Source organism: Dinoponera quadriceps, unplaced genomic scaffold (assembly GCF_001313825.1).
Source record: "Dinoponera quadriceps isolate SergipeBrazil2010 unplaced genomic scaffold, ASM131382v1 scaffold2723, whole genome shotgun sequence".
Classification (NCBI taxonomy): Eukaryota; Metazoa; Arthropoda; class Insecta; order Hymenoptera; family Formicidae; genus Dinoponera; species Dinoponera quadriceps.
Window position 1 is genome coordinate 850,660 of NW_014556868.1, and position 27,836 is coordinate 878,495.

Sequence of the window (27,836 nt, forward strand, 5' to 3'; positions counted from 1 at the left end):
AAGAAGGATCTATTATTTTTTTGTTCGCAAATGCCCTATGTCAGTGCATAAAGACGTTACTTTCAAATATTTCTATATATTATACATGTGAATTAAAGTAGTTTTTAAATTATCGTGTAAATCAGCTAAAGAAAGTAAATCAGCTAGTGGCTTTGAGGTAAACGCGTTCAAAGTTTTGCAATGTATTCTTATGTATTAAATGTCAACAATGTTTTTATTCGGCAATATTTGTATCATACATTGGACCTTCCTCTTTTATTATCGAATCATTGAAGGTCAATTGTTGTTTTCTACGTTGACTTTTGTCTTCATTTGATGTACTGCGTCGTCGTTCCTCGGCAAGACGCAAATGAATTTCTTCTTCTTCTAGCACATATTTTACGTATTTGATCCGATGAAATACGTAATATTAGCAATATTACGTATATATAAAGTTAATAAGAATTAATATATTAATACGTTAGAAATACGTAACATTAGCGATATGTTAGAATTATTATTTGTTAAGCTTAAAATATATGAATTTAATACAATTTGTTCATAATCAATGTGTTATTCCTCTTGATAAACGGCACTATCCTGCTATTCGCTTATTTAATTATTATTTCTTTTTCTTAAATAAAATCATAAATAAAGAATAATATTGCCAATATTGAAAATTTGATGTATATTTAATAGCTTCATCATTTAATCAATAAATTTCTTGCATAGGTACTTTGGCCAATAATTATGGGGACGGCATCTTTAAAACTACTTCTCATTACTGCCCTGATGTTTACTGTGGCTGATCTTAAAATAAATGATGTTGAACACTGTCAGCTTACTCTTGAAGATTTAACTAAAAATATATATCCAGTTTTTTATAATATTAGTCTCATAATAAAGATGAATCAGAAATTCATATCAGGCATAAGCGATATTACAATAAATGTCTGGCAACCAACGCAAAACATAAGTTTACACACACGCAACTTAAATGTGCACTCTGAGTGCATAAGACTTGTGCCGTCTAATGAAATGGCATCATGTGAGCAGAAAGCAACTTATAAATTAGAAGAAGTGAAATATTGTACCGAAAGTAATACGTTATCCATATTTTTCCTTCATGTCATACCACCTGGGAAATATATATTACATATAGAACACACCTCTTATTTTGAAAATAATTTATCGAAGGTTTATTTTCCATACTATCCAACTGGAACTGAAAATAGGTGAGTTATAATAATGACATTTTATAATCATAATGCAATATTATTAATACTACGTCCCAGTACGTAGACACTAACTGTTATATACAAAGCATGTTGTATTGCACTTATATTGTTGAATGAGAAATTATAACATTAATGTTACTGTTATCCATATAGCACACCTGTTCAATAGACATCCCAGAAACGTCCCTAAGAAATATTCGAATATTTCTGGGACATTCCTAGAATGTTTTTTTACACATTTGTACTATATTATATCGTTAGGGTATTTGGTATTTACTGGAGTGTTTGATATTGATTAATGTTCATTTGGAAAGAAAAGCATTGCCATAACGTATACATAATATTTCGTATAATCTTAGAGAGATATTTTATAATAAGAGAAAGGAAGATTACTAATAATTTTCCACAGTCCCCTCAGAAAATTTTGAAGTGCTTTCTGTGAAGTCTGATGAGTCTTATAAATGCTGTGATGAAAAATTCGAGAAGTACATGGTATTTATCCGTAATCCACGGATTTACCCAAACAAATTTCTTATATACATTTCCTAATTCACTTTAATGAAAGGATTTTTAACACGTTCGCTGCCGCTATTTTTCTACGTAGTCATCTAGATAGCCAACATGAGAAAATGTTAGAAGAAAATGTGTAGATTTTTGCTTCTTAACAGTTATAGCCGTAAAATTAGAAAATACGCTGGCTCGGAAAAATCCGAGCTTTCCTAAACAGCGCTGTCCGCGCGGAACGTGTTAAAGAGAAACTACTAAAATTGAGACAAATTTAGAATGCTTTTTCAGAATGATTCGTAATTTGCGGATAAAATGTTACTAAATAATTATGTGGACATTATAATACTACTTTACCACACGTTATAACGTGGCAAAATCTTAAGATAAATGAAATATCATTTACAGCGAGAAGGCGCATACGTATAATGTGAAACATTGTTCCATTATCAATATAAATAAAAGTCAACCAGTCACGCCTATAAATTATACTACAGCTCAAAATTGATCCTTGTTCTCTTTTTAAAATGCAACAGGTGGTTGATCACAAATCTGTATGAAACAAATGCGACACGTGAAATTTTTCCATGCTGGGATGATCCGGCCGTACAGACACTCTTCGAGATCTCAATCAGCCATAATAAATTATACACGGTATTTTCAAATACACCTGTGACTGAACACATTACCGAAGATGAGATGCGAAAAACAATTATCACGACACCTTACATAATGTCCACTAACTTCTTAGCTATTGCGATAGTCTACGATGTTTCGAGAGATTCTGAACAATACGGCATCAATTATATGTGGCACCAACCAAATATTACGACAGAACTCCTAGATATACATTCGAAGTCAGATAAAATATTGCAACACTTTCTTATTATTGTAAACTTCAATATAACGGCTGCAATGAAGAAAATTGATCATGTCGTACCTCTTAATAATACTATGAAAACCGTAGGAAGACCAGGTCTCATTATTTACAGGTATGCAATATACTTTCTTAAATGCTATTATACTAAATTCATTAATATCAGAAGAAATCTTTAACATGTTCAATTATATTGAACTCATTAGGAAATTCTGTTCATATATCGTAATATTTCTTCGTAATTGTGTAAAACAGACTTAGTTTTTTATAATATAAAGTTAATTGATATAATGGTAAAAATGTAATATGTGTAAGATGTAAAAAGCATGCGTGGCATATACATAGACGTGTTCACTCTTACGTAACATTTACATATGAAAAATTTGAATAAAATTATTATTCTCCAATATATAGGGAAGAAGATGTTATGACATTACACCATGAAGTATTTTCTGGTAAAGATATTGATCTTATGAAATTGTTAGCATATCAAGTGGCCCGTCAATTGTTCGTCGGCTTATCTTCAAAGAGTGATTGGTGGATAAAGGAGATGCTCGCATCATTCTACAGCTTTTATATTCTATGTTCTATGGAACAGGTTATTCTATGTTATTAATATTAATAAACTCAAAACCAACCGCCTTTGCATTTTCAAAACATTGTTGAACCTACATAAAAGAAATGAAACCCTTTTAAATAAATGTTGGCCAGGTGGTGCTTATAGGTATCGTTAATTCAAATACTTACGATATCATATTAAATTATTCGCAGTAAAATTATTGTTTCTAGATAAAACCAAGTATGATGAAGCCTCTGTTCGTGGTCCAAAATCTACAGACTACTTTAGATAATGATATTATTTTAAAGCTGGAACCTAATATATATAAATATAAGGGCGATAGTGGAATTGATGGACTAATTTACTCTCTCCTCCATCACAAGAAAGGTAAGACTCGATAAATACATTCACCAATTCTTTTAAACTATCTGAATTTCATATTTATTATCGTATGTATCATTTTAGCATATATTCTAATTCGAATGTTGGTCTATCTTCTCACTCCGGGAAATTTTCATTTTGCCATTAAAAATTATATAAACTCAAAGTAAGTTAATACACAGCAATAACATAATTATACAATCTCACAACTTATTTTACTTGAAAGTTTATTATGCAAGATGTTGCATTGTTTTCAGTGGTACTAAAGACCTATGGACCGCCTTGCAAAAGGTGTATCAAAAAGACAATAATACATATACAATAAAAGAAATAATGGACTCATGGCTAACAGAAAATCGTCTTCTTGGAATGCATTTTTATCGTGAATATAATAGAGGTTTAATAAATTACATACCGGTGTTCACTTTGGGAAACATAAAGTGTAATATACCTTTAACTTATGCTACATTGACAAATATCGGTTCTTTCAACATTACTAATGTTACTTGGTTTAAAGGAAAACAAAAGAAATCAATGCTTGATTTTCACCCACATGAATTCTTCATAGCCAACTTGGAACAAGTCGGTAAGCACAGACTAATTTATTTACAATGTTTTTTTGTTTGTTCTATGACAGCTGAACGATCAATGTAATTATGTATATTTTATAAATATTTTATGTAAAATTGATTAAGATATAATTGTAATTTCAATGAGCACTGTACTGATCGTTGACGAAAATTTTGGGTTATGCGTAATTGAAAGTATCTTACATGTCTGTTTTTTTTTTAATTGAAAGTATCTTACATATCTGAATTTTTTTACAACAGGTTACTATCGCGTTAATTACGATAAAACCAATTGGCGCATGATTACCAAGAATCTACTGATGGTCCCATCTACAAATATTCCTATTCTCAATCGTGCACAGATTGTTAATGATGCGTTCTATTTTGCAATAGTACATGAAATGGCAACCGTTTATTTCTTCGAAATCATTCAATTTTTAAAAAACGAGACAAATTATATAGTATGGTATCCCATGTTTAATATGTTAACTTATTCAAGGGCTTTCATACAATGTCATCCAATGAGCACAAAGATGAAGGTAGGTAGGAACAAATTTGTGAAAAAAAATTGTGAACTTTTATGTAACGCATATCGTTATACAAAAATACAAAAATAAGGAAAACTCCTCAAATACAATAGTATTCCAATTGCAAATTTTGGAAAATTTTGCACATTACGTATCTACTCGCATAGTCATAATGTTTTCATAAACAGTAATATATATTCATATCGTATTCATATATAAAATGATTGTAAAATAACGACTTCCAGGAAGAAATTGTGGATATCATGGATGGATTTTTTCAAAAAGTAGGATACGAAATAAATTCGTACGAGAGTGCCATGACGGTATCATTAAGATTTTTAGCAACAAAATGGGCTTGCACATTGGGTCATGCAGGGTGCAGGAACGCCACTGTCGACAAATTGATCGCGCATCTGTACATGCCTATTTCAAGGATGTAATTTCTCTTCACAAATGCAACATATTATTTTTAATAAGTTTGTCTAGTATATCGCGTTAGGATTGATGAATTATCTTATCGAGAAATAAGAACGAAAGCTAAGTTTTTCTTAAAAATGTTTAACTCTCTTTGTATGTCTCATAGGACCCCGTGGCCGTGGCCAAAAAATTTGTTATATTCTTTAGGGATGATGCACGTAAACATGAGTATTTGGACAAAACTTTTGCACTACGGCACACAACAAAAAAACATAAAGCTTTTAGAGCATTTGACTTATTCAGAAGATGAGAAAATCATCTTACATTATTTGGACTTGATACTGAATACGAAACTTGGGAATCAAAGTGGATTACATATGGAAACAATATATAATTTGATTGTGAAAAAACATGTGCAGAAAGATGCCGTCCTGGATTATGTGTTAAATAATTATTACAATATAATAGACAGGTATTTCTCTTTATAAGAGATACACGTTGTTTATAATCATCAAACGGAGTGATGCTTATGGAGAATAATTTGGATGCTTTGCTATTTTATAGATTTCCAGATTTGCGTCAAATCGATCTAATGGGTAATATTATTATGAATCTATATCAACAAGAACATTTAAACAAGGTAAATTTTATAATGCTGAATTCTGTTATTACTTACTCATCTCTTAAACAATTTCACTTTAATTCTTTATATATTCTATATATTAAACCAGAACTTAATTTGATTGAAGTAGAGGAATTATGCAATGACATATCCTTATTATATTCGTCTAAGTCGCTGTTATTCGTTATCAATTAATATATAAATTATATTTTAGATAAAGATATTTTTAAGCAGAAATGTTTTAAGAGGCTTTTATATTCAAGAGTACAATATGTATCAAACCTGGATTGAAATACGGACGGAGCAAATAATAAGGATCTTAAAGAAATTTAACAATTTTAGGTAATATATTTTTCAAAATTTCAAGTAATGTAATAGAAATTGATATTTATTTTTTATAATCTACTGAGTCGCCAGAGAGTCACATAGATCTTAAGGGATAAATAGATTTTATCTTTCACTATACGAATTACAATGTATTTCTTGTAATAACAGATATTTACATAAAGTATATTTATGATACATAAAAAAGGAATATTCTTTCATAAACATATCATGTGATGGTTTCGTTTTTGTTCAACATATCACAAAAGACCGACGAAGAATTTGGGAAGATGTTGCAGACGAGAGTGTAGGAAGAAAGCGGGTACTAATTTATTATGCGAACATCGTTTTCTCGTATTTTTTACTTCACAAATTCCCGGCAAACAGATCCTTATCAATTATTTTATTTTTCGCAAATCCTTGGCAACACGTCAATGTTTCCCTTCATCCTTGTTCGTTGCTGGTTATTGTGTAAGCGCGGTAGACATCTGTAAAACTGCTTTTCTGTTTACGAAGAAGAATGGGCTATTTCCTTAATTTAAATATTCGCACCAATATCTAACGACAGGTTCCTATTGGCCTTGTTTACCGTTCTTCGGAACCTGTTGCTTTGATAGATAACTCACTCGTAGAAGTCCAATGATAGAGGACACTTCTTATATGTTGGATTCTTACAATACTTCGTATATATAACGACACCAAGAACTGTTGTCGTCGTCAGTTTCCAGTGATTCGTCAAGATGGTAAGATACAACAATTCTATATTATAGACTTCCTCTATTTGACAATAGAAGCAGCAAACATGACGCGTCAAATATAATTAATAATTTGAAAAAATATTTCCACACAAATTTTTGTCGCATCGGCGAAGGAAAGAAATTAAACAACTTCCTTACACCGCAGAAAATAATAAACGTCCGCAATGAAACAGGCAGCTGAAGCGTCAAGTAAAAGTTACAAATTGGGAAGAAATTTTTCGAAATAAATTCAACACACTTATCCATGCATCGAAACAAAAAGTATAGGTCTTCCTCAAATTTCATTTTATATAGCAAATATTCTGAATAAAATATGCAAACTTCCGAAGCTTGATACGATAAGGGAATGTAGCTTTAAATGAATTTATCGTTCGAAATTATTAATTTATCTGCCATGCTTTCCGCTGAAGAAACATTAACGCATTCTCTGCATACCGCAGATAAAATTACACGAACGATTCAAACGTGTATTTCCATCTGTCTATCTTTACACCAAAATTTCATTTCACATTTTCTATCCTATATTTAAAGTAACATAGTCAAGTGTCCTGTTTGTCCTCAATAATTTCGTATGCTACCAAATAATGTTTTCAACGGTTTTTATGCGCGATAGCGGACTAAATTCAAAACTACATTTTTCTATATTTGTAGTTATACATTAACGTCTTAGTCTAACTCTATTTCTCTCATCATTTCCGACAAGAGAATTACTGCAATGTCCATCAAAATATCGTACTTTTATCACATATATAACGTATCACATATATAACATATCACATATAACATAACACATATATAACATATACAACGTAAGCAATAATTATGCTTTTCTAATTTCTAGATCTTAAATTATTCAATCGAAATTATGTTAACGTCGTCTCATAAAATTTACATACGTTTAACTCTAACACTGAAATGACCTTCAGGATGCTCTTCAGGACATAAACAATTTATCTGTTTGGTATTCTTTTCATGTTAGTCCTATCAAAATTAGTGATATATTATGATTCTCATTTGCTTTGTTTGGGATGTACATAAGAGAATAATCTATTACATATTTTTATATATTTTTTTTCAATGTATTATCAATATGTATTATCCTTTTTGATAAATGACACTGCATCATTCCTGCTTCCCGCTTTCTGTTTTCTTCTTAATTTTCCATGCAATAAAATTGCAATTAACACATTTGCTACTAGCGTCACATATGTGCAACGCAAGGATTTTCCACGAGAGACCAGCGTCACATACAGCACACACACGACAGCAAGAAATTTTTCTTCTATAGTCATAATAAAACTAAGTCTGTTTTATACAATTACGTTAAAAAAGAAAATGCGCAGTGATCTGTGGAGAGAATATTCTAAATAAAAATCTTTTACCGGGCGTGATGAAAAACTATGTCGTCATGAACATCTTACGTTTAACAGTTTTCTCGGTTTACTCTAACAAATATATTCTTTGTGCAGATGTCTGTGGTGGCAAAAGTGATCTTAAATATAATCTTCGGTCTTGCATCGATATTTGCCATAACTAATGCCGCAACTTATCAGAACCTTAATCTATGCCAGCTTACTTCCGAGCGATTGCCCATCGCAAAAGTACAGCCAATAAAATATGATATAAGACTACACATAAAGCCGCTTACAAACATATCGGGCATAACCGATATCACGATTGACGTTAAAGAACAGACAAAAAATATAAGTCTGCATGCACGCAATTTGAGAGTGAACCAAAAGTGCACAATAATTATGAAGCCTGACACAACGCCGAAATGTGTCGATGAATACGCAGCTTTTAAACTGAACGATGCTGTATATTGCGCCGACAATGAGATTTTGCTCCTGATTTTTTCCGATGTCATACCTTCTGGACAACATGTCTTACATATAGAATATACTTCTCTTTTCAACGAAACTTTCGGCGAGATCAGTTATCCCTATTCTTGGTCTGGACAAAAGAAATGGTAAGCTAATGATAAGATATAATCTCAATGCACGATTGCAAATATTATTATTCGCTATTGCCAAGTGTCAGCTTGTTGTCAGAATCTTTTGGGTTGATACGTATTGGGTTAATACGTAGGACTCCGAAAGATATATATATTTAGTATGAAACGCCGTTTCATTCAATCCTTGCAAACATTCACCAGCCACTCACATATACCTAAATTACATCATGATTGGAAAGTTATCTTTGTCAAAAGCTTCTTCTTAAAATGCGACAGGTGGTTGCTCACGAATCTGTATGCATCAAAGGGAATACGAAACTTGTTTCCATGCTGGGACGAGCCGACAATATATACAACCTTCCGCATCTTAGTTCAGCATAGCACATCGCTCAAAATTCTCTCGAGTACGAGAGTAGATAAGATTTTGGAAGGTGGAGATGAAATGCAGTGGACAGCTTTCAAGGAAACTCAACCAATGTTTATAAATCTCTTAGCAATTGCGATAATACGTGATGTTAGAAGTGATTCTAATAAATTAGGCAACCAAAATGTGTGGTGCAGTTTCGAAATAGACAACTCACTTTGCAAATACGCAAAAGAAATAGTACATAACGCCACGTTACTGATTTCTCGAGCTGATGACTTCATTATGCAGAGCATGCAATACAAAGTCGACCATGTCTTTCTTCCCAATAGTCCTATGACGTCCGTGGCAAAACCTGGACTCGTTATTTATAGGTACGCGAAATATTTAAAATATTATTACATGTATCGTTACAGAGGCTCGAACGTCCACGACGTCATTAGACGTTTTGTCATATCATATATATTGATATGTAATGTCTATATATGTTCTAACAGCAGATATGTTAAAATTCATACAGCGTGCATAGCATATATATAGACATGCGTACGTATAAAGTGCATAACATTTACAAGATGAAATTTGATAAAAATATATTTCTCAAAACTTATAGGGTGAAAGATGTCTCGTACAACATATTGTTAAACCTTTTCTTCCCAGTACAACGTGTTAATATTGAGAAGTTGATATCATACGAAGTGGCACGTCAATTGTTCGTTGGTTACGTCAACTCGTCTTTAAAGGATGATAAGTGGATAAACGAGATACTCGCATCGTTCTACAACTTTTATTATTTCGAGAAGGTTCTTTTGTGCTATGAATATTAGTAAAACCACTCTCCATTCCTAATGAGAAAGCTAATGTCGAAACGATATCGAAACAACATCCTGGACGTCGAAATTAGTTCAATAGCGTTGGCAAGAGTAAAACTCGACGTTCGTTTGAATTTCGTTTTATTTTCGGATTGCCAATGAATAAATAATAAATAATAATAATGATATTAATAATAATAATAATTGCCATAAATTGACATGAATGATAGATAGCCATTCTTGTTATTGTTTTGCTCAATTTGTTTTATTGTTGTAGTTCTATGCATACCCGTTTATACGTAAAATCTCGATTCGAGTTCGAAATGATATCAATATGATACTTTTGATCCAAAATGACTCATCGACATAGATTTGATGTTAATTCGACGAATCATTTCTGGGAAGAACTAAAAATATAATTAATTTCTGAAGATGTTGAAATTTCGATATCATTTCGATATTATTTCGACTTCTTATTTCTTATTGGGATGCAATTCAAAAATACTGTTAACTTAACAGTAAGAAAAATTGAAACCTTGTTAACACACATAATGAGTGATCATGTAGTACTCATTTCTACTATTCAAACACTTTCTACAAAACATTAAACTACAAATTATCCACGAAAAATTATTGTTTCCAGGCGTTAGGCACTAAGGCCATGGAGTTGCTTGTAGTCCAAAATATACAGACTGCTTTGGATAGTGACGTTTCTTTAGAGCTGAAACCTATTATACATAAAGCTAAAGACGATACTGGAATTGATGGATTACTTTATTCTCTCCTATATCACAAGAAAGGTGAGATTCAATAAATACGGTTAATGAACCTTTTCAAACTACCTAAACTTTATACGCATTATTATTTCAATCATTGCAGCATTTGCTCTTATTCGCATGTTGCTCCATCTTTTGACTCCAGAAAACTTTTATAATGCTGTCAAAGAATATGTACGATTACGGTAAGCTGGTTTACTGCAATAATCTCATATTTTGTTGGAAATGTAAATGTTCATTCAGTCGTCTTTTTGTCGTTCTTGTCGAATTTTACGCATAATTATATTTTTATTAATTATTCGGAATATATTAATAGGAAATACAAGATTTTTCATAGAACAATGACCTGAAGGATGTTCACAAAATTACCTATAATTACCTTATCTTTTGTATTATATATATATATATATATATATATATANGGCCAGGCTCTCCCTTTGCGCGGTATTTATATTATATATATATATATATATATATATATATATATATATATATATATGTATATATGTATAAATTTTGTTATAATTATAATTATATATATATATATATATATTTATTATATATATATTTTGTTAACACACATTTTTTTATTAAAATAATTTCGAAGAATATCTGGTGCCAATATCGTAGAAATAAAAAAATTAAATTTAAATTGTTATTGCTTCAGCGGCACCGAAGACTTGTGGACCGTCTTGCAAAAGGTATATTCTCAGGAAAACAATGACGGATATACAATAAAAGAAATAATGGACTCATGGCTAACCGAAATACATCACCCTGAAATGGCCTTCACTCGTGACTATATTGATAATATAGTAGAGGGCCGCCTCGTTTCTAAACAAAATTTTAAATGTAAGATACCTCTAACTTATGCTACACCGTCAAACATCGGTTCCTACAACACTAACGTTACTTGGTATGAAGGAAATCAAACAAAATTGATTCCTGGACCTGATTCACAGGAATTTTTCATAGCTAACTTGAATCAAGTCGGTAAGCAAAATATAATAAACTTATATAATACTTTGTTATTTATTCTACGAATGGTTAATAGTCAACGAAATTTTGTATATTTCCAAGCACAATAGAAAGTATCTTAATTGTCTAATTTCTTTTGCGACAGGTTACTATCGCGTCAATTACGACAAAAAGAACTGGCTACTGCTTTCCCACTACATACAGTTTGTCCCCTCTGTAACTATACCTCCTCTTAATCGCGCACAGATTATCAACGATGCATTCTATTTTGCAACAGTAGATCAATTAAATCCCACTGTATTTTTCGATATCATTCGGTTCCTAAAAAATGAGACGGATTACGTAGTATGGTATCCTTTGTTTAATATTTTGTCGTACATGAAGCCTTATTTAAAGTGTGCAGCAAGGCAATCAACGTATGTAAGTAAGCAACGAATTTCACAAAGAAATTGTTCAATTACATTATTTTGCACATAGATAGTAATATGAAAATATCGAGAAGTCATTGAAAAGTATGCTATTCTTTTTAAAAAATCTGAAAATGTTTTACACATCGCATTATCTACTCGCATAGACATAAGTATATTCTTTCATATATGATAAGGTGTATTCGCGAAATTAATATTGCGTGAACGTTTCTAGGAAGCTTTTCTGTATTTGCTGGATGCACTTCTAGATAACGTGGGATACGTACACCGTGAAAACGACAGTAATATGACAATTGCGTTAAGAATATTAGCAATAAAATGGGCCTGTGAACTCGGCCATGAAGGATGCAGGACCGTCCTTGGCAACGAAATGGCCGCGTACATATTAAAGTTTGGATGGAACAAGTAAATTCTTTTTACAATCGCTATTTATTATTTTTAATAAGTTTCCCTATTACTTCTTGCATTATTGCTGATTTATGTGAATGAGAAGTGAGATTGAAAATTAAGTCTCAAATGTTTACTTCATTTCATGTTCATAGTAAAAAGTGGCTTCCGTTTACGGAAGAATGGATATATTGTATGGGGATGACGTCGGTACATTTAAAAATTTTGGACAAGGTTTTATATGAGGGCAATACACGGAAAGACATGAAGATTTTATACTGCTTGTCTTGTACAGAAAATAAAAACTTCCTTATTTCCTATATGACTATAATATTTATGAAGGGAGAATTAACAGAACTCGACATGGGACAAGTATATCGTTCTATTGTCAAGAAACATGTGAAGGACGATATCATGTTAAATAATATATTAGATGCTTATTATAAAGCTTTGAATAGGTAATCGTTTTTATCAGAAATATACGTTGTTTATCATCGCCAGACATGATAAATCTAATGCTTTATCACTTTATAGATTCCCCGCTGATTTTGTTAATGAAACTCTGATGAGCGATACCATTATGAACGTATGTAGCGAGGAACAACTAAACAAGGTAAATTTTACAATTTCGAATTTTTGAGTTCTTTATTTACATCTTAAACAATTTTATATAATGTTGTATTCGTGATATACATTAAGCTGCTTTAATTAAAAAAAAATTAAAAAGTGTCACCACCGTTTAGAATGACCATTAGCGATTAATACCCGAATCGTGTGTTTCAGATATATGCATTTACAAATAACACCTTTTTAAAGAGTAATTACAAACTGTGGTCAAAGTTACAAATCTGGATTCAAGAACGACAAAAACAACTAACAAAACTGAAGAACAAGTTTCGAAACTTTTGAAGCATGGAAAAGATCTGATGACTTTCCGAATCGATAAACAAGTCAATATTGATTCTAACGGATGAATAGTTTTTATTATTTACTCTATGAATTACAATGTCTGTTTCGTAATAACATATATTTATATAAAGCATGCTTATGACGTACAACATAACGCGAATATTCTTTCAAAACTAACATCATGTGACAATCCCATTTTTTCGTGTCAACGTGAAACGAAAGGCCAATGGAAAAGTGGCGAAATACTTTGGAGAAGGTAAGAGATTCGACAAAATCGGGATTTGCATCGCGAAAGTTGTTATGTCTGATTTTTTTCTTTATAAATCTCCGGTGATTACGGTTGGTGTTTTCCTTCATTCCCGTTCGATGCAGGCGATCGTGTGAATACGGTGAACATCGGTCAAATTTTATCCTCTTAAACAGAGGATTAATTAGCTTCTCGACCGCAAACTCGTTCGCAAACGTAAAGACGAACTCACCTCTCCCGCCTAGCGTCCACTAAACCGATGATCACGTCGAAGAGCACCAGCATGCTGTTCGCTTGCGCGTCTCCGCACTTTACTCGCGTGTTTCAGCCTACGTTTCGCGATACAAACGTCGTATCACCGGTGAGTTATCGCGTGACTATCCTTCAACGATGAACAACGCCCAGAAGTCACATGATTTCGTACAGAAATACCGTTTGTTACAACGTATTAACATATCACGGACGGTGTGCGCAAATTAATGGTCTCAGCCAGCTTAAAATGAAGCCGAATTAAAAATTTTCTACCTATTTTTAAACTTCACCTGGTCATAAAATAAAAGAGTAGCCCTGTAAGAAAATTGTTAAGGAAAGAGGAAAATCTAGGAGAAACTTTGTAGAGAAAGAGAAAATCCTAGAAGAACATTCTTGAGAAAGAAGAACGTTCCGGGAGAAAATTTTTCAAGAAGAAGGAAGAAAAAAAATATTCAAGGAGGAGGTGGTCCCTTATTGTCGATAACCGGAGGAACTCACGTCGTCGCGATTTAATTACTGCAGATTAGCAAGGATTATTAATTGATAACAACGCGATCGGGAGCCGATCCGACGTTGGCCGGTGCCACGGATACAGTGTGACCCGGTCAGCAGCGATGGCAGTAGCAGACAAGACGATGCATTCGCGCGCTCTAACATTAGACAGAGTCGGAAATAGATCGCAGTGGAGACCCTCCTGCAATCGGTGTTCGCCAGTTTCTGGTTTTCAAGCGAAATATGACAAAATATGGGACGCATAGAGGAGAGAAAGAGAGAAAGAGAGAGAAGAGTGGGAGATTTTCACGCAACATGGTGGTCCCTCTGGTTGCCACTGAAAAACTGGGCAGCTTTTTTCCGTGCGCCACCCGGCATTCCGCCGAGTCTGATAAATAAACCCCACGCATGTTTTTTATACGACGGCGTGCGATCGAAGTATCCAACTTGCGAGTGATTCTCGGCGTCGCGAAAACAGCGGATTTCCGGAGGAAAGAGTCACGCGCTCAGGAAAGAGTTTCGCGCCGCTAATTCGACGGTGGACATATGTATATTATCCCGAAAAGTCGAAATCTCGAAATTTAGAAATCAATAATAATAATATGTATTAATGAGAAAACCAGATAGAAAAGAGACGTCAAGAAGGCGAACATATTTTGGTCATGAGCGGACCAAATAGTAAATCGAGTTTTAGGGAATCAATAATGTTAATATGTCACGTTTGTTAGACGTTGATAGAATGTTATTATAACGATATTTAATGGCTTGTAGCATTCTTCATATATAATTTTCAACGTTATATATATAATATATAATATATATAATATATATTATATTATATATACATATATATATATTACGTCATGAATATATAATTTCTCAACTTGCAGATCATATCTTGCTTTTGAATCTCCTATCCGTGTCTCTCTTCCGCTCCTGTTTTCCCTTCTCGCTCTTTCTCTCTTTGTCCTTCGCTCGTCCTCTCTTCGTCTCTCCCGTTCTCGCACACTGGGAAGCCCCGAATATCATCTCGTGCTCGCTCTTGCATATCGCTGACTCCGCCGTTTAATCTGATAGGTCGTGCTGATTTACAGCTGAAATTCTTATCTGACATATTTCCCTCTCGGCGTAGCAGGAATGGCACGACATCGACGCGATATCGATGAGGAGAAATCGCGGAGGACAGGATTTGTAACATATATATACATATTATATATATGTACATATGCACAGTATTATCGTATATAATAATAGTCTTATCATAACTTGCCTCTCTTGAGAGAGAGAGAGAGAGAGAGAGAGAGAGAGAGAGAGAAGAAGATTAATATAATCGCGAGGAGACACTGGCATACGTAATATGCAAATTCCAATAAAAAAAGACCTTAAAATGTTAATTGTGAAAGATAAGTGAAGCAAAATTAGAAATATTTTTCTTAGAGCTTTGGGGAAGCAAAACAATTCGCGTAGATCCTGGCGAGGAACGTTTTCGCATTTCCCCGCAATTCGCCGTACCGTCGCGCCTGGCAAATGACTCCATTAACGAACTGATCTGTTTCAATCTCGGAGCGCGTGTTCGATTCGTAATTCGTAATACGGTAATTTACGAAATCGTCTGTAGCCTGACCAGTGCACCTGCGCACCCCGAAACTCCTCTTCGCCCGTGGTGGGAGGTGTTGAAAAATTCCCCTTCTTCAAACGACGCGCTCTTTCTCTTTCTTTCTCTCTCTCTTTCTCTCTCTCTCTCTCTCTCTCAGGCAATCTATTACTTGTAAAGCAAATTTTTGAGATATCCTGGGACATCCTTCTGATCTTCGTGAGGATTTGAATGGAGATTTCGGCAGTAATGTCGTGCCGAATTACGCATTATAGTACGTAAGTCGCCCTCTTCGGGGCCATTTTTTGGTTCGTTAGGTCCCTTTAGCGGCAGAGTGCGTGCGTAAACTCGATTCGCTTTCGATGAATTTAATTTCTCGCTTCCCAGGACGCGCTTCATCGTTCTCGTCCCTCAACGCAAAAGGGTCAACAGAATGGCTCGTTGCCTAAGATTGGCGTCTCAGTTCGATTACCTTCGACGTCGCGTCGACCGGCGTATCGATCAAAGCGCAATTACGCTGTCCCGTCGAAGAAGAGTCGCGTGTTCTCCGATGTAACGAGTTCGCAACAGGTGCATCTGCGGACGACAAACGAAACGCAAATCCAATCGAATGAAATCGCGAGCACAATCCGCGCCGGGACAGGTGATCTCGTTCACTGAGAGCCATCGTCAAATCCGCGGCTCGAGACAAAGGCCGGTCCGGCGCGAAGCGAACTGAGAATATCAGGACGGTCAGTCGAAAAAAATTGCACCTGTCCGGACTGTCGCGAACAAACATCGGGAGGGACGTTACGGCGCGATGCCGAATCGATCGCGACCCTCGCGAAAAACGCTCGAGTGAATTTCCACGTTCGTACACGCGACCTTCCAGACAGACCACGCGAATCGGCCGTAGGATGGAAGAAAACCGATTATTACATCAAACAATGAAATTTATTATCAAACAATATAATAATGAAAGATGATGAGAGACAATGACAGATCTGTTATGTATATCACGAGTACGTAGTTAAGTAAGATTAAATTAATTAATTGGAATATATTAAAATCAGTATGACTTTTTAAGATATATATATAAAAGATTGGAAATTTCGACTAGTTGTTCCTCTCGATATATATTTATAATGATATTGCCTATTTATATTTATTTCAAATACACCGAATACGCAATTGCAAAATGTTTTATTAGCTTAACGTTTCCGAACATACGTACGTATTCATTCTTAGTCGAAATTAAAAACTAAAAATGAAGATGAAAAAGTACAAATTATAAATGAAAAACTGATTGTAGATCGAAATATCATTCTTATTATATAATCAAAAAATTATATTTATTATTATACATTATAATATATATATATATATATATATGAGAAGAGGCAACCGCACGACGTGTTCGTACATGTTGTATTTTTCTTCCTTCGTTTCCCCGTTTTTTTCTTCTTATTTCTGCTCATGTCGCTCGCGATCTTGAGCCTTCAAGTCAGAAGGATCGCACATTTACAGTACAACGTCGATACAGCGAAGCGCATTGACTCGAAGTTCGCAGAGAACCGCTAACCGTGTGAACGACCCTTAAAAGAAGACGCTTCGTTTCTTGCCGAGCAGAGCGTGCATAATTCAAGGGTGGACCGGTATCGATTGAGTTGCCGGCTACACGCTCGGGCTATTCCCTTTTCAGTTTTGTCTTCGAGAAGGAAGTAGAGGAAGAAACCGAATGAAGGCTGTCCGACCGCGTGAGAGTCAACGAACGAATGGACGAACGAGCGAGAAACATCACGGAAAAAAGCCCTCTTCGGTGAAACCTTCGGCGAATTATTTCTTCGTACATCCGTGCTTTTGGAAGCAAAAAGTGAAAGACGAAAGTGAACAGTTATTCGAATCCAAATGACCCGGCACTCTTCTTTCGAGCGAGGTTTTACTGGAAGAAAATTTAAGAATATAATAATATATTTTTACATCTTGCATTTTTGTATTTTACTTTATATAACACTGGGGGACCCGTTTTTCTTTCGGTAAAGATAACAGTAATAATAACAATAAATATCAACGATACGAAAGTGACGTAGAAGGATTCAATAGCACCCTCGCGCAGAAAGGTTTCTTTTACGCAGCATCGCTCTTATTTATCGGGGTAATGTCGATTACACTTCACTCTCGCCCGCCGATGGAAAATCACAGCTTCTCCTCTTCCTCTCTTTTCTCCGTTTCCTTCATCTTTTTTTCTTCTTCTTTTTGCGGAGCCGCGTTCCGGGGCTTTTCCTGCCCGCTCGAGCGGAAGCTTTATTGCGCGAGGACACGCGCTCGTAGCCGGGGTAAAACGCTCGCGTGCGCGAAAATTCGGCGGACCGGGTCCCTTTCTTCCCCTTTAACGGCACTTCGGAAGAAAGGAGAAATATATAGCGAACGGGGGCGAAAGGGCGAAAGAAGAGAGAGAGAGAGAGAGAGTGAGTGAGTGAGAGAGAGGCAGGGGATGGAGGAAGAGAAGGAAGAAAGAAGGGTAAGGCCGCGATTGCGGAACGTAAAAGATGAGCTATCGAGCGTTATCGTTCCGCTCGAATTGCCGTGCACGACCCTTTTATGGCGCGACGCTCCATAAAGCGACGGGCCCACCGCCGATCGCGATTAAATATATAAACACTTTGTCGCATCTCCTCCTCCCGGCCTGGGAAAGTGCTGCTCGACGCCACCCCCGCGTTCCCTTCCTAATTCGTCTGTCGCGTCGGGAAATTCTGAGCGAGCGAAATCTCGGAAACGTAAATCCCAATGGAGCAATCGAAGTTATAAAACGGCCTAATTTCGTATAACAGAGGAAAGTTTTATCAAGGACTCACAATTGAGCGTCCCACTTCGTGTGATTCACCCACAGAATACTAACCCTTACTCTGGGCCTGATCTTACATCTTGCAAACGTTTTGTCGTTAATAAAGGAGAACTCGAAGATCTTTTAATGTGACGTGTATATATTTTTTCAAAATATAGAATAAAATAATATTTTGTTAATCTTTTTTTTTTTTAATTTGGTTCAGTATTTTTGACGTAAGAAACAGGCGAGAGGGTAGTTCGTAAAAATTATTTACCTCATCGAAACTTCTCCGTATGTTAGTATTGTAAGGTTAAATGACATTTCAAATACTATATGTGTGTGTGTGTGTGTATATTTGCTCGATCTTCCATCTTAATTTTTAACGCACGAATGAACGAACAATATAATTCACGAAATGGGATCATTTCCATCGCATCCACAATCGGCATGGGAAAGAGTACAGAGGAGTTAAAATGTCCGACTCGTTGCTTCTCTGTCTTGCTCTGCGAGACGTCTACATAATCATTAAGATAACGATCCGTGTCGGCCACCACGATCGAGGGTGTCGTAATCGATGTGGACCATAAATTAGATATAAGGGGGGAGGGGAAGGGGATTTGCCGTTGGCTACGTGTTCCACTCAACTGTGTGTCGCCCTTCATGCAAGTCCTGATCTCTCCCCCCTCTTCTATCGCTAACGATCGATAATGATCTTATGCGACCCTGACAGTGAATCGTGACGTCACTAATCATTGCACTCATGCACGGATCGTGTAGTGGCATTACGTCTAAAGCAATCCATTTATATTGATTAAATCCGTATGATATTTCTAACAATAGTTATATATTAACGACACGCTATTTCAAATATCAAGATCGCGCAAAATCGGTTGAATTGTCGATAACTTCATTGGCTCAAAAGACAAGATTATTTTACAGACCCGGGATTCGACAATCACCTGAAAGATGACGGAAAGTAACAGTGGGAAACGATATCTGGTATTTCGATCGAACACATAGCGTGTATTATTATTATTGTCTTATTATCAACACACACTATTGACCGACTGTTCTCTAATCCCTGTTATCGGCTATTTTCTCCTAAAACCAAATTAAATAAAAGAAAGCGATATATAACTTATATTTAATAAATTTTCATTAAGACACCGAGCTTGAGTATAAATTGTTCTGAAATAATCGAATATTTCTTCAAAGATACAATTTATTTCAGATAATATTTAGGAAAGAATAGCCCGGATCGATTCGTTAGCATCACCCTGTATATACCAGCGTGTTACCGCGAATATTCCCAGTGACGGCGGTCTGATGTCTGCCGGCGACAGCGTGACTCTGTTTCAAACGACATCTCCGCGGCGCGACGACTGTCGCTGACGGCTGGCGGAAATTAGGTGATTGTTAGGCTAGGTTGCATGACAGCCAGAAGCTACCGGCACAGACGCACGGGGGTTAATTAAAGGTCGACAATATACTTCGTGCGGTCGACTCGCGCGCTCGCGACAGCGGGACCTTTAATCCTGAAGTACTGCTTGTCCGCGAAAAGCGTTCGCAACGTTAGCGACACCACTCCTAAAAGCGTGCTCTTGAACTCATTACGAAGTTATTACTGGATTGCAGAAGGTCGTAGAATCTGGGATAAGAGTTGACCCTTGTGAAGTCAAGTTGGTATGTTATTGGTGATATCGAATGCTTCCAGCATCAAAAACAAAATTGAATATTAGTGATATTTCCGGTGATATTATTTTTATTGTTATTATTGTCGTTGGTGTATTATTTATTCAATTATTTCTTCATATTTATATTAGCGTGTTATTTTTAGCGCTTTTATCGCTGCTTTTGCTGTTACCGTTGTTACTGTGGTTGTTACGTTGTCATATATGTTGCGGTTGTTGTTGTTATTGTTGATTCATTCTTAGCAATTGCAATTATTACTACACAATTAGTATACAGAACGAACGACATTTGCGATTCGAATCGTTAGTTTTTTTTTTTTGGTGTCACCGTCGATCGGCAAAATTTAATCGTGATGAATTTTCTGACAACTTTTCAATGAAAAGTGTAATACGCTCGCGCGCGTGCTTCACGCACGCTTCTTCTCGAGACCGCGACTCTCTCTGTACGGGAATTAAAACTGAGAAATTTAACAACACAGAACAATCATACACGAAGCTGCGCCCTTTCTCTATCTTTCCCTCATAAAGAAGCGATAGAATCTGCGAGAGCGCGCGACGCGCGAGGAGGAAAACAGCGGGAAGATTAGGACACCCCTGCTTTTCCGGCGCAATCTACGTGAACAGGCGCGCAGCGTTGCGTTGTGCGCTGCGAAATCTATTATCGACGGAATTAGCGGTGCCTCCGGGGTACACCCGGTATTCCGGCAGCGCACCCTTTGTCTATCCGCTAACGATATGGGGCGGCTACGGATATATAAGGGTGGCGAGAAATGCGCGCGTGTACTCGCGCAGCGGCGGCGGTCCCCTCGGCAAACATCAGACTCGCGTTAGTCGTCAGAAATCAGGGAGATATCCGGTGTAGCCGGAGAAACCGAGCCGTGGTAGGATTCCCCGGCGCTATATCGAGTTTCCCGATAATTCGATCGTGCTTCTTTCTTTCTCTTTCTCTCTCTTGGAAAATTGTAGTTGAGCCTCGCGATTCGCGCATCAATTCCACTCTCTCTCTCTCTCTCTCTCTCTCTCTGGCAAATCAGCATTCCTCACTCTTTGTCCTTGTAAAGAGATCGACCGACAGCGATTTTCCCCCGCAGGTCCTCGCGCGAACTTTTCCTACCCTCGTTCTCTGCCCTTCAAGCAATCGCTCGGACCTACGTCGTCCGGGCTGATTACTATCATCTTAGGGTGATCTGTTGTCATCTTCGTCATCTGCCTTCCGGAAAATCACAAGTCGAGAACAGTTTCGACGTTTTATTCCACTCTTGCTGTTATTCGCCCTCAAATTCTGGAATTTGTTTTCATTTCTTAACGCAGGGTGGGAACATTAGCAAATCGATGAAACTCGAGTAGAAGTCGAACCCGTCGGCAATTTAAAGAACAATCCGTCTGTAACGGGCTAATAGCGAGCTAAACAATTAATAACCCGTATTATCCAGTTATTAGATTTTTAATAAGAAGTCTTCTATTATATTTCTGTTCGGGGACTCATCGGCGAAACGCCAACATCATCATACTTTAGCGATCCCTATCATTTCTCCTCGACCTTTGCTGGACTCCACGGGCGTTCTCCCCCTCCACCCCTCTCTCTCTCTCTCTCACACACTCTCTACCTCTCTTGCATCCTCAATTTTTCTTTTCTAACGTGCGCACCCCTTCAATATATTATCGAACGCCATTTCCTGCATCCGAGGGAGTTACTTGGGACACCCAAAACTGCCAATGGCAGAGGAGAAGCCGCGGGCGCGATAGCGCTATAAATTTCGGACAGGCGATGTCTGGTCTTGGACGGTTCCGCTGTCTGGAACGCTCTTAAGCGTGGTTACGCGACCGCGTGCATATAGCCTGTATACACACGGGAAATGCTGCCGTTCTCGCAGTGGTTCGTCATGACATACAGCCGCAAGATGCAGCTTCCGCAAGAACGTCTCAACTCTCATGAGTATCGCAGCTTAAACACTCTCATATTCCTCCCTCTCTCTCTCTCTCTTTCTCTTCTCCATAGGTTCCCCGATTCTCCGTAGAAGCTTGCCATGTCGAGAAACCGCAGAAACCTCGAAGTGAGGTCGTATCGTGCGGGAATTCAAAGTTACGAAGCACGTCTATCGACCTAACTTCGACTGCTCGTTCGCGTGATGTCGCAAACCCGTGTTCCTTAATACACTCCGTACGGTTTCCGGGCCCTTAGGACGCACATTTGACGTTAAACGTGGCTTTCGGGTTCCAAGTTCTGCTGCTGCTTTCTTATATGGGTTGTTCGATAGTTTGAAGGAATTCAATTTCAGTCTTGTATATATGGCAAAATAAGCACTCCGATTCCTTCGGCGAAATTTCGACGCTTCTGTTTCACACAACCTTTTGCTGATGACTACATTCCGCAGCTCGAATTTCTGCAACAGACTGTCGACTCGACTCGATTTTTCTTCTTAACTTTACTCGACTACGATTACTGTAACCGACTTGATCCCTCTTGTAATTCTTTCGTTATGTGATTGTAGTTACGAACATCAAATACTTATCTTCGGTGTAACCTCGTGATTGCGCGAATCAAGCTGCGCGAGCATCTCGAGAACGGTCATTCCGAGGCGCGTTTGACAATTGTATACGTGATGTGTGTGATATTCTAAATCGATTTATCCGGCACAAAGGCCGAACGGGGATTTCCCGTATATCTGTTGCGGCGTTTTATTTCACGGCTGGCTTGGACAGGAATTCCATTTCGGGCGTCCGCGCGAACGAAGATCGGGAAAACGACGGTGGTAAAGCGAGGCAGTAAACACGCGGTTTTACACAGCGCTTCCTGGCGAAAATGTTATCTCCGCTCGTCGTAGTCTGGATGTTCTCTCCAGTCTAACGCGAATCTAATATCGCAATCGGCCAGCTGGAGCCGTCTGGCGGGCGGCAGGGGTGCGCGAGGGGTGGAGGTGCGGGAAGGTGAGGAATTGCATTGTTTTTCTGCGTCAAGAGTTCGTGTATCGTCGAAAGCGTAGGGGACGAGAAGAGGAGCGCGCATTAAAAGCGGATTTGCTGCACTCGCGAAATCCACGTCCGCCGAGATGTACTCGCTTGATGGCACGGGAAATATTCGGGGATAAAACGCGCGCGCGCGCATGGAGAGAATGCGTCATTAAGTCGCGTGGAACGCGTTATTAAATTCTTAATACGGCGGTTAAGCCATTATTAAAAGGCACGCGCGCGACCACGTCCTCGATTACAAAGGCCCCGGCCGCAGCTTAAGAACCGCTGGAAAGTCGCAAGCGCAAAAGCGCGACATCAAGAACGTGTACGCGTAATCAGGCGTAAAAATATCCGAAGGCAAGTGCGACTTCCTTCCTATTTCCATACATCAAGGATAAAATACGTGGTTTGAAGTTTAACACGGCGGATGCGGGGCGGTGGGAGCGGGTTGAAAATCTGATGCCCCGAGAAAGACGGAGAAAATCGCCGATCCGACTGGCTTCGTCGGATAAAAAAGTGTAAATTAATTGCAACCGAGAGTAACTTTGGGAAACCGTAAAGCCGATTTCAGAAATTAATTATACGTTTCGTACGATTTTGAGGGAACACACGGAGCAACCCTCGTACCCTGGGATATGCACGGGTCCGGGGGAGGAAGGACGGGTGAACTTTTTAGCGGGATTACCGGCTGATAATAATTCAACCGCGAGGGCCGCGCGTGCGAAGGGCCCGGAATTTCATTTCAATTCTGCGCTTCGCCCCTGCCTCCCTCTTTCTTTCTTCGGCCATCCCCTTGTGCGAAGGGCTGCGAGTGACAGTGGCGCGAGGCTAGCAAGGAAATCTGCTTATGACGTCGTCGCCGATCAAAAGTCTTCCCCGAGAGAGAGAGGGTGTATTACGGCTGTTCTCGTGTGCCCGCTTTTCCCGGTCCCTTCTCGCTGCCCGCTCGCCCATTTCAAATTCCTACCAATCGAGCGAACTCCGGATTTGATCTCTGATTAGCCTCAGTCTCGATCCTATTCCTCTTTTTCCTCTCGCAGATTTCTCGAGTAACAACTTAAGGGGACTATATTTAATGATCCAACAAACGGTTCATTTCTCTTTTTTCAACAGACTCCGGGAGAGACGGGAAAGGAGAGGGAACTTACGATTCTCTCGAGCGAAGTTCGATGAAAGTTTAAATGCGCTCTCGTGTTTTCCTTTCTTTCTAATTGAACGTCGAGACCCGGGTGGGCGGGGAGATCTCGTTCCGTTGAATAAAATATACTCGTTTACGTTCGGTCATGGAAACGGGAAATACTTGGGATAAGATAACGTTGCGAAAAAATAACGTCGAAAATACGAGGCTAATTCCGATAACCCTACGCGGACGGGATTTCCGGATGAACGGAGGAATCGGCGAATTTTCCGGATTACGTCCCGTTAAAAAATTTAACGACACATATAACGTTTCGTTCTGCGCTTTTCAACGCGTCACGTCGCAGCGTTTAATCCGCGCGCGAGGTCGTGACGGGAATAACGGCGATGATCGAGCGGCCCTTCGGTTTATACGGTTCGTACATGGACAAAGCACCGGTATATATATATATATATATATATATACAGTGGCTCGCAATCGAAATCGGCCGCCGAGTGGCTGTGTGCGATCGCTCCGTGTACACGCGGTATGCTCGAGGAAATTGCGTCTCTCCGTCGCCATCTTGAAATAAATCTTCCCGGATTAGAAGGAACGCAAACGCCGATCGCAGGGCTGTTCGTTCCGACCGAAACGCAACTTGGCGGATGCAATGAAGTTGCGATCTGCAGAATGGCTTGTTTTGCCTCGAGGCGAGGCTCCCTTTCGGCTGCAAATTACAAAGCCGCAGATTACAAGCGGGGACAGGCGCACCGAGAGAAGTCCCACTAAAATTATAGTCATTTATTCTATCTAACATATTCCATCCAACGGCTGAGTTTCGTTTATCGTCCATTGTTCGTAGATTCGATATTTAGGCGGTATTTCAGCGATAGGCTGTTTATATTGTAATTCTTTTTTTTTCGCATATATTTTATGTCATTTCATGTCATTACTTGATAAACGTTCAATAAAAACAAATATTATTATTGTTATTATTAATTATTTCCGGTCTCATACATCTTCTTCTGGCCTCAGTCCCAGGAAATAGTAACAATAATACGTATATAAAGTTACTATCACTGACACTGTAACAACACTTGCTGAAGAAATGGATCCCCTGATTATCATTCTTTTACTTACGCGATTACAACGACAAGTAGCAACAATTGTTTTTTCAGTGTGCAAGCGAGCGGGCAGTGCTTCGTTTTAAAACAGGACGACCTACGATTCAACGAAATAAAGATAAATCTGGCAATCGCGATATCGCCGCTTTTCGGCTGCGAGCCACTGTTGTATGTAAATTAGCCGAGACAGAACGGACGAGTGACGAACGCGTTCTGTGAATGAAATTTCCAATTTTTCTCCTATCCGTTCGCTCTTTTCGCTCTCTTCTTCCTACCCATTCCCCTTCCCCCTTTCCTCCTCTCGTATCTCTCTCTCTCTCTCTCTCTCTCTTTGTATCCGGTAGAGATATCGAGCTTGCTCCGTTCTTTCCCTCGCGTTGTTTCCCGGCACGCCGGAAATGTCGTCCTCCGTCGCCGACACGCCCGACACTTTTGTTCGTCAAATTCGCGTTGAAAACATCGATGTTTGTCCGGGGCGGGCAACGAGAGGGACAGAGGAAAGGATAGTGAAAAAGAGTGCATCCGTGAAAAAAAAACGGCCGCCAGGGTTGACACACACGTGCAAATTTTTACCTTTATTTTTTCATTTTTATTTTTTACAACGGTCGCCGCGAACTCTCCCGCGCAATTTGCAGTGATTCGGCATCGGGGGACTCAAATCCCGCAAGAGTAACGCGTATTTTCTCTCGCTGCTGAATAAATCGGCGAAATCTGAAAAGCGCAGTAGAGTCGAGTTTCTCTGTTTTTCACGACTCGGCTATTCTAACGGCGTGTCGGAATATATTGTAATTTAGAACGATGATTCCCAAAACCGCGAGTCGCGGAAAAACGAGTGAATTCATACGTCATTTGAATCTGAAAAATCTTTTCGAAACCGGAAGTAGGAGCCTGTAATTTAATTTAACCTTGATATTTTCCCAATCTCGCGCAGTTTCGCGGTTGAATGAAGATTGAAGGAACTATTTTTATCTCGAATATAATGCAACTCTCGCAGAATTCGACAAAGAAATTATTATCCTTTCAAATATCGAACGCAAAAATATAAAGTCGATCAAATTTCGAAACAGACTCATCCCGGGGAATAAAATTCAGATTTATTCTACCGAATTCTTCAGAAATTTTAAATCGTATAAAAAGAAATTCATTCAACTCTAAACTGTTCCAAAAAATTCCGTCCTGAGCGGCGGTAATCAATTTTCCTCTAACAACGGAAATATGAAAAGTGGAAACACATTCCCATTGTTCGAAAAGTTACATGATCACCGAAGTCGTCGAGTTAAAACTTCACGTTGCCGTTCTTAGGAAAAAATTACACGATCGTCACCTTGTGCTATTCCTCGTAACAATTTTGTTTCGGGCGGAAGAACAAAATTCAACACAGCTTCTCGTAATCGTGTATCGCTTAATGACTGTACAACGCGGTTGGGTATCGCGAATATGTGCGGGATTAGCATCGAAGGCCAGTAAATGACCTAATTCGTGACATGTGCACGGAATTAGCGTCGTAATATTATGCATAATTGCAGCGCAGTCTGCCAGCTGTCCGTCGTTTCCGCGCGGAGCGCAGCTCTACCTCGTAATATCCGCCTCTGCTTTGCATCTTCGGAAAAATTGCACGGCTCGTGATTTTTCTTGCAGTGATTTCACGAAAATTGCACGAAAATCTGATCACGGTGCGAGTGGAAAGTGCGAGAAAATCTCCTTCGAAATGCACGAAGAATAAAATAGTTCGAAGAAGTGATTATTCTTCGTTATTCTCATCCTGCAGATCCTCTTCGTCTCCTCTTCAGAAAAGATAATTCAGAGAAACAGCAAACTGTATATTATCACAGCAAATAAATAAATATACAGAGCGTTATTTAAGCATTGCCCAATATTTTAGGAGTCGATTTTCTTGAGATTATTTTATAAAGAAAAGTTCACACGAACATATGTTGGTTTATTTCATAAAATCTGAAAAATCAACTTCTAAACTATCAGACGGTACCTACAGAAACACAACTCGCATATTTATTTATTTGTTACGACAGCGTTAAAATTTGCCGTCCCTGAACTGTTTCTCCCCGTGCAAGCAGACCTCGCGCGTTTGTACGCGAGCGGAGCGCGCGTAATCATTGTCCCGTTTGCTAATTGCCGTGAGTTAATCATGCGCGTCGCTTTGCGGAGCCGAAGTCATGCCGAGAGCACCGAAGCCGAGC

The 27,836-nt window shown here is 38.1% G+C and overlaps 2 protein-coding genes and 1 long non-coding RNA gene across 5 annotated transcripts in view; 1 reads left to right on the forward strand and 2 right to left on the reverse strand.

Annotated features, from left to right (window-relative positions):
- LOC106748325 (protein sprint) overlaps nt 1–27,836 on the reverse strand; it is a 165,551-nt gene that overhangs the window by 116,717 nt on the left and 20,998 nt on the right. The gene's annotated exons all lie outside the window — the stretch shown is intronic.
- LOC106748327 lies at nt 8,036–8,990 on the forward strand. The gene has a single exon (XM_014626741.1). It carries the CDS (start codon nt 8,225–8,227, stop codon nt 8,726–8,728), a length of 504 nt encoding a protein of 167 aa, XP_014482227.1. The 5' UTR covers nt 8,036–8,224; the 3' UTR covers nt 8,729–8,990.
- LOC106748328 lies at nt 13,386–14,445 on the reverse strand. Its single transcript, XR_001374741.1, has 3 exons — nt 14,361–14,445; nt 13,843–14,103; nt 13,386–13,777 (listed from the first exon to the last, which is right to left on the reverse strand). It is a non-coding gene; the product is annotated as an uncharacterized LOC106748328 (long non-coding RNA).

Excerpts from the sequence above, each read along its gene's own strand:
- LOC106748327 (XM_014626741.1), top strand. The coding sequence starts at position 8,225 with ATGTCTGTGGTGGCAAAAGTGATCTTAAATATAATCTTCGGTCTTGCA.